Below are 8,651 nucleotides of genomic sequence, written 5' to 3'. Positions count from 1 at the left end.
GCGTGTGCCGCAGAGCAATGCGTGTGCCGCAGAGCATGGCGTGTGCCGCAGAGCATCGCTTGTGCTGCAGAGTAATGCGTGTGCCGCAGAGTAATGCGTGTGCCGCAGAGCATGGCGTGTGCCGCAGAGCAATGCGTGTGCCGCAGAGCATGGCTTGTGCTGCAGAGTAATGCGTGTGTCGCAGAGAATGGCGTGTGCCTCAGAGCAAAGCATATGATGCAGAGAAAGGCGTGTGCCGCAGAGAATGGCATGTCCTGCAGAGTAATACGTGTGCCGCAGAGCATGGCGTGTGCCACAAAGAATGGCATGTGCCTCAGAGCAATGCCTGTGCCGCAGAGTAATGCGTGTGCCGCAGGGAATGGTGTGTGCAGCAGAACAAGGCATGTACCACAGAGCAAGTTGTGTGCCGCAGTGCAAGGTGTGTGCCGCAGAGCATGGCGTGTGCTGCAAAACAATGCGTGTTCTGCAAAACAATGTGTGTGCTGCAGAGCAAGGTGTGTACAGAGCGCAGTGCATATGTAGAACAGCGTTTGTGAAGAGCACCGTGCATATGCAGAAGTGGTCTGGGGGATCCTCACCTGCCCCCCTCCACCCGGCAGGATTGGGGTGAGAAGGCTTCTGGGAGGAGCATACGGTCATCTCCAATGGTCAGACAAGAACCTCGGAAGCTGGGCTCAGAGAAGAGCTGGATCTGAGGGGTGAGAACCAGACGTCAGGAAGAGAGGGACCTAGGACACTCCCTGCAGCCACATGTCACACGGGAGCAGGACAGACATGTGACCCGCTCGGCTACCACAGCACCCTCATACGATGTCACCCATTGGGTGAAGAAGAGACTCAGACACACAGTGACCCAGCATCTCACCTTGGAAACAAAACGCAGACTCTTCCCCCAACCTGAAAAGCCAAAAAGACTGTGTTATTCCCACACAAGTAATATATATATACAGGTAACGCAAGGTAACGCCGTAATACAGAAGTACACGTAACACACGGCTCTCACCTGTCGCCTCCTTGCTGCTGCCCTCCTCATTCTGAATCGAAGCGTCAAATGACGGCCGCGGACGTCACCAACGTTGCCATGGTAACGCGACATCATGATGTCATTTGACACTGCCATTTGAAAGGAGGGGGAGGGCGACGGCAAGGAGGCGACAGCTACAGCTAAGTGCCGTCCCGTCAGGCCCGGTTGACGCGAGAGCGCGGAAAATGTATATGGGGCGAACGTTTTTGCTGCCCCCAAATTTTGCCACCCTATGCCCGGGCCGAACGGGGAATCCGCCACTGCCTGTAGTAGAGACGGCGCACACTACTCACCTGTACAGGTAACATGCAGCTCTCACCTGTATTACAGGTAACACAGGGCTCTCATCTGTACAGGTAACACAGGGCTCTCGCCTGTACAGGTAACACAGGGCTCTCGCCTGTACAGGTAACACAGGGCTCTCACCTGTACAGGTAACACAGGGCTCTCACCTGTACAGGTAACACAGGGCTCTCACCTGTACAGGTAACACAGGGCTCTCACCTGTAGTACAGGTAACACAGGGCTCTCGCCTGTAGTACAGGTAACACAGGGCTCTCGCCTGTAGTACAGGTAACACAGGGCTCTTGCCTGTAGTACAGGTAACACAGGGCTCTCGTCTGTAGTGCAGGTAACACAGGGCTCTCACCTGTACAGGTAACACTGGGCTCTCATCTGTAGCACAGGTAACACAGGGCTCTCACCTGTACAGGTAACACTGGGCTCTCATCTGTAGTACAGGTAACACAGGGCTCTCGCCTGTAGTGCAGGTAACACAGGGCTCTCGCCTGTAGTACAGGTAACACAGGGCTCTCGCCTGTAGTGCAGGTAACACAGGGCTCTCGCCTGTAGTACAGGTAACACCTGACCGCATATACCCCGCCATCCAGACTGGGACGATTTATAGTTCAAGACTGGCACACACGCTCTTTTTTCTACTTCACTTGTGAGTAGGAAATTGGAAGCTTTATTCATTTTATATTATCACGTTTGTGCTGTATTACACTATCCACATTTCTTCTTTTTTGGGCATTCGGCAACGCTCCCCTGGATTTCGAAATAGCAGTGCATCTTCCAGACTTTTGAAACAGTCTTGTATACAGGTTCGAGTGATAAGTGGTTTTGCCTTTATTTTTAATTATTTCTTTATATTTATTTATTTAATTGTAAGATTCATTGTTTGCCAACACTTATTCATACAAGTCACTGTTTTGTATATATATTGAATGTTTAATTATCACTATTGATATATCAATTCACATCACTGTTTTTTTGGGTTAGTAGAGCGCCATCTAGCGTTTTTTGTATATCACCTGTTGAACAGGCTGCACAGGGCTCTCGCCTGTAGTGTAGGTAACACAATGCTCACCTGTTGTACAGGTAACACAATGCTCACCTGTTGTACAGGCTGCACAGGGCTCTCGTCTGTAGTACAGGTAACACAGCGCTCTCACCTGTTGTACAGGCTACACAGGGCTCTCGCCTGTAGTACAGGTAACACAGGGCTCTCACCTGTTGTACAGGCTGCACAGGGCTCTCGCCTGTAGTGCAGGTAACACAATGCTCACATGTTGTACAGGTAACACAGGGCTCTCGCCTGTAGTGCAGGTAACACAGGGCTCTCGCCTGTAGTGCAGGTAACACAGGGCTCTCGCCTGTAATGCAGGTAACACAGGGCTCTCGCCTGTAGTGCAGGTAACACAGGGCTCTCGCCTGTAGTGCAGGTAACACAGGGCTCTCGCCTGTAGTACAGGTAACACAGGGCTCTCGCCTGTAGTACAGGTAACACAGGGCTCTCGCCTGTAGTGCAGGTAACACAGGGCTCTCGCCTGTAGTGCAGGTAACACAGGGCTCTCGCCTGTAGTGCAGGTAACACAGGGCTCTCGCCTGTAGTGCAGGTAACACAATGCTCACCTGTTGTACAGGTAGCACACGGCTCTCGCCTGCAGAGCAGGTAACACAGGGCTCTCGCCTGTAGTGCAGGTAACACAGGGCTCTCGCCTGTAGTGCAGGTAACACAATGCTCACCTGTTGTACAGGTAGCACAGGGCTCTCGCCTGCAGAGCAGGTAACACAGGGCTCTCGCCTGTAGTGCAGGTAACACAGGGCTCTCGCCTGTAGTGCAGGTAACACAATGCTCACCTGTTGTACAGGCTGCACAGAGGAGATCTTCCAGTTGCTGGCCCCCCAGTCCTGGTAGTTGTGGTATGTTCCTTTCTCCAGGATGTACTGCTCACCTGAGAAATCCGCGCTCTCATAGGCCACCCACCTGCGGAGGGAAAGCAGCCACCTGATAATGACCCGAGTTCAAATCCCAGCCCACAAATACAGAAAGGAAATGCACCCAAATAAAGTACAAATAATAAATGCTATATGGAGTGAGAACGTGTTCCCCCCTCTCGCCCCCTCCCGGTGACACTCACACTCCACTCAGGACATGGATGGAGCGCGTGCTCGTCCCGTACTGTGCCATTTCCACATCACTCAGGGTCTCGCTCAGACGCACGCACCGACCCTCCGAAAGCCCGTCCCTCTCATACAGCACTAGCTCCGGCTGTGAGAAATCCTGGGAGGGGGGAGAGAAAGAAAGGGAGTCAGTGCCAACAGGGGGATACATGGGCAGGGAGAGGAGGTCAGTGCTAATAGGGGGATACATGGGGAGGGAGAGGAGGTCAGTGCTAATAGGGGGATACATGGGGAGGGAGAGGAGGTCAGTGCCAACAGGGGGATACATGGGGAGGGAGAGGAGGTCAGTGCTAATAGGGGGATACATGGGGAGGGAGAGGAGGTCAGTGCTAATAGGGGGATACATGGGGAGGGAGAGGAGGTCAGTGCCAACAGGGGGATACATGGGGAGGGAGAGGAGGTCAGTGCTAATAGATGGATACATGGGGAGGGAGAGGAGGTCAGTGCTAATAGGGGGATACATGGGGAGGGAGAGGAGGTCAGTGCCAACAGGGGGATACATGGGGAGGGAGAGGAGGTCAGTGCCAACAGGGGGATACATGGGGAGGGAGAGGAGGTCAGCGCCAACAGGGGGATACATGGGGAGGGAGAGGAGGTCAGTGCTAATAGGGGGATACATGGGGAGGGAGAGGAGGTCAGTGCCAACAGGGGGATACATGGGGAGGGAGAGGAGGTCAGTGCTAATAGGGGTGATGGCTGCCCCCTCCTACCTATAACACTTTTCTTATGCGCTGGATGATATAATGAGGGTTGACACCTTCGCGCGAGAGACGTTACCAAAGTATTACTGTGTGTATTGGGGACTTAGAGTTGCCAGGTGTCCAGTATTGAACTGGACTGTCCTGTATTTGGACACTCTGTCCAGTAAGAAATGATAGGTAATACTGCACATGTATGTGCTGAGTATTACCTCACTGGACATGTATGTGCTGAGTATTACCTCACTAGACATGTATGTGTCCGGTATTACCTCACTGGACATGTATGTGCCTGGTATTACCTCTCTGGGCATGTATGTGCCCGGTATTACCTCTCTGGACATGTATGTGTGTATAGCGCTCTGGACATGAATGTGTGTATAGTGGTATTACCTCACTGGACATGTATGTGTCCGGTATTACCTCTCTGGGCATGTATGTGTCCGGTATTACCTCTCTGGACATGTATGTGTGTATAGCGCTCTGGACATGTATGTGTGTATAGCGGTATTACCTCTCTGGACATGTATGTGTGTATACCGGTATTACCTCTCTGGACATGTATGTGTGTATAGCGGTATTACCTCTCTGGACATGTATGTGTGTATAGCGGTATTACCTCTCTGGACATGTATGTGTGTATAGCGGTATTACCTCTCTGGACATGTATGTGTGTATAGCGGTATTACCTCTCTGGACCTGTATGTGTGTATAGCGGTATTACCTCTCTGGACATGTATGTGTGTATAGCGGTATTACCTCTCTGGACATGTATGTGTGTATACCGGTATTACCTCTCTGGACATGTATGTGTGTATAGCGGTATTACCTCCCTGGACATGTATGTGTGTATACCGGTATTACCTCTCTGGACATGTATGTGTGTATAGCGCTATTACCTCTCTGGACATGTATGTGTGTATAGCGGTATTACCTCTCTGGACATGTATGTGTGTATACCGGTATTACCTCTCTGGACATGTATGTGTGTATAGCGGTATTACCTCTCTGGACATAGTGACCTGACCGGTTTGGGGGCTGCGGGATTTCCCTGAGCAGAGAGAGAGAACAGGACTATTGCTAGGGGGCTGGGCAGCTTCCTCTACCCTGATTGGCCGCTGCTGGGTAATTCAGCCAATCAGGAGGCGGTGACAAGAGCCAGGGGCCAAAGAGAGGAGGAAACAGCATGGAGCGGAGAGAGGTGTGCTTCTCTCGAGCGCGTCGTACCTGGCACCAGAGTGTCCACTATTTTTGGAGAAGCCACCTGTCAAATCTAGGTTGAGAGAGGGGTTAAATAAAACATTACCCCGTGACCGCCTACAAGATAAAAGTGCCCCTCACCGTGCGGATGAGGCGGAGGGATCCCAGCTCCTCAGTGCAGCCCCCCCATTGGGTCCAGTCTCGGAACTCCCCCTCCTCCAGCAGGTACTGGTGACCCCGGAAACCTTCATTCTCATACCCCACCCAACTGCAGCCATGGAGGGAGAGAGGGGGGGGAGAGGTCGGAGAGAGGTGAGGGAGGGGGAGAGAGAGGAGGGGGAGGGGAGAGAGGCGGGAGGGACGGGAGAAAAGAGGGGGGGAGGGAGAAAGAAAAGGGGGAGGGGAGAGAAGAGGAGGGCAGGGGAGAGAAGAGGAGGGCAGGGGAGAGAGGAGGGGGAGGGTGGAGGGTAGAGAGGAGGAGGGGGAGGGGTGAGAGGGGGGGGATAGAGAGGAGGAGGGGGAGGGGGGAGAGAGGAGGAGGGGGCGGGGAGAGAGAGGGGGAGGGGGGAGAGAGGGGGAGGGGAGAGAGAGGAGGAGGGGGCGGGGAGAGAGAGGAGGGGGAGAGAGGAGGGGGAGGGGAGAGAGAGGAGGGGGGAGAGGTGAGGGGGAGGAGGAAGAGAGAGATATAGAGATGAGAGTAAGATGGTGAAGAGGGGGAGAAAGACAAGAGAGAGGAAAAGGGAGATAGAGGAGAGAAAGGAAGGCATTAGTTTTGACACATATAAAGTGCATTGACCCACATGGCACTGAAGGGGTAACTAGCACTGCGTACCCTATATCACAGCTCCTCCCCTCGATACTCACCATCCTCCCAGGACCCGCAGCGACCCCACGGAAGTCAGACACTTCCCCTGTGAGTTCAGCTCCCCCTGCAGGATATGAAGGTCTCTGTTCACCTCCCAGCTGTGACCCTCGAACCCGGGGAGCTGGTACATGATGAGCTGCAGGAAGAGAGGGGCACACATCGCACTGCATCCTCTGTGCACATACTGCACTCTCTGTGCACACACTATACCACACTGCACTGCACCCTCTGTGCACACACTGTGCCACACTGCATCCTCTGTGCACACACTGTATCACACTGCATCCTCTGTGCACACACTGTACCTGTATCACACTGCATCCTACGTGCACACACTGTGCCACACTGCATCCTCTGTGCACACTGTGCCACACTGCATCCTCTGTGCACACTGTGCCACACTGCATCCTCTGTGCACACTGTACCACACTGCATCCTCTGTGCACACACTGTACCACACTGCATCCTCTGTGCACACACCGTACCACACTGCATCCTCTGTGCACACTGTACCACACTATACAGCCTCTGTGCACACACTGTACCTGTATCACACTGTATCCTCTGTGCACAGACTGTACCACACTACATCCTCAGTGCACACACTACAACAAAAGAGAATTTGACTTTTTGTCTATTAGTAACCCCAGGCTGCCTATTTTTTATTTTTTGCCGAAAGTGCACAAATCCTTGACTCACCCTCTTGGCCGCCCTATAATCTCAGGGATTGGGTCGGTTACCCAGAATTTCTCTGAGTACATTGACCATGTTTTACAAAAATATGTAGTTGGATTAAGGTCATATCTTAAGGACACCACTGGCGTTATTAACATCCTGACAGATTCAGGGTGGACTGATGGATGCCTGTTAGTGACGTGCGATGTCACTTCCCTGTACACGTCAATGGGGCATGTGCAGGGATGTGCAGCCATAAAGAAAGTGTTAGAATCAGATTCAGACATGATGACTGATCAGTTAGAGTTTCTATTGGAGGGGATACAGTTTATCCTTGACCATAACTATTTTAATTTTAATGGTCAGTATTTCCTCCAGAGATGTGGCACCGCCATGGGTACCAAGTTCGCGCCGAGCTATGCCAATTTATTTATGGGCATCTGGGAGGACGATTACATCTGGTCCTACCCAGGGCTCGGCGTGAGCTTGGTCCTGTGGCGGCGCTACATCGATGATGCCTTTATTGTATGGAAAGGTAGCGATGCTGCACTGAAGGACTTTATGGTCTACATTAATAATAACAATGCCAATCTGAATTTCACCTATCAGTATAGCACACATTCTATTGATTTTTTAGATTTAACCATCTTTGTGGAAGATAATATATTGAAGAGTCGCACGTATTTTAAACCTGTGGACACTAACAATTTCACACTAAGATCTAATTGCCATCATCCCCATTAGGTTGACAATGTCCCATTTGGACAATATCGGCGGCTTAAACGGAATTGCACAAATGAGGAGGATTTTGAGTCACAGTCTGAAATTCTGACAAAAAGGTTTTCAGAACGAGAATATAAAAAAAAGAGAAACTAGATGAGGCCATTCGTAAAACCAGACTATTGGACAGAAAAGACCTTTTAAAACCTAGAGCGAAAGGGGATAATTCCAGCCAAAAGACAAATTTAGATTGGGCCTTTCTTACTAATTATAACAGAGAAGCAGTCAATATAAGGAAAATAATAAGAAAGCACTGGCATCTAGTGAAGAATGATCCAGTGCTTATAGAAATCGTACCTGATATGCCTCAAGTTATATACAGGCATACCCCAGTTTAAGTACACTCACTTTAAGTACACTCGCTAGTAAGTACATCTCGCTCAATAGGCAAACGGCAGCTCACGCATGCGCCAGTCAGCACGTCCTGAACAGCAATACCGGCTCCCTACCTGTACCGAAGGTGTGCGCAAGCGGGGAGATTATAGAGCCTGTTACAAATGCCTTATTTACATCAGTTATGCACGTATATGACGATTGCAGTACAGTACATGCATCAATAAGTGGGGAAAAGGTAGTGCTTCACTTTAAGTACATTTTCGCTTTACATACATGCCCCGGTCCCATTGCGTACGTTAATGCGGGGTATGCCTGTATAGGAAAAGTAAAAATCTGAAGAATCAATTAGCTCCCAGTGCCCTGATAGAGGAAAAGAAGATCCCTAATGAGAATTGGTTGAGACCGATCAAAGGCTTTTTTGGCTGTCCTTCATGTAAGGCCTGTAAGAATAAAGATACAACTAACAGGTCCTTTCGGTCAAATGTCACAGGAGAAACTTTTGACATTGACATCCATATCACATGTCTTACAGAATATGTCATGTATGTACTGGAGTGCCCATGCGGCCTCCAATACATAGGGAAGACAACACGACCTCTCAAAGTGA

The 8,651-nt window shown here is 50.9% G+C and overlaps 1 protein-coding gene across 1 annotated transcript in view; it reads right to left on the bottom strand.

Moving 5' to 3' along the window:
- Positions 1–578: 578 nt before the first annotated feature.
- The window catches only part of LOC142481561 (uncharacterized), a 30,019-nt gene continuing 21,946 nt past the window's right edge, over positions 579–8,651 (bottom strand). Inside the window, exons 10-14 of the mRNA XM_075582941.1 lie at positions 6,253–6,389; positions 5,530–5,656; positions 3,448–3,590; positions 866–3,293; positions 579–691 (exon numbers count right to left, since the gene is read on the bottom strand). Coding sequence (XP_075439056.1) covers positions 2,417–3,293; positions 3,448–3,590; positions 5,530–5,656; positions 6,253–6,389 — 1,284 coding nt within the window. The 3' untranslated portion in view covers positions 579–691; positions 866–2,416. The remainder of the gene's footprint in view (positions 692–865; positions 3,294–3,447; positions 3,591–5,529; positions 5,657–6,252; positions 6,390–8,651) is intronic.

The sequence above is a fragment of the Ascaphus truei genome, unplaced genomic scaffold (assembly GCF_040206685.1).
Source record: "Ascaphus truei isolate aAscTru1 unplaced genomic scaffold, aAscTru1.hap1 HAP1_SCAFFOLD_2796, whole genome shotgun sequence".
NCBI classification, from domain to species: domain Eukaryota; kingdom Metazoa; phylum Chordata; class Amphibia; order Anura; family Ascaphidae; genus Ascaphus; species Ascaphus truei.
This window is presented reverse-complemented; position numbering and strand designations above follow the sequence as displayed.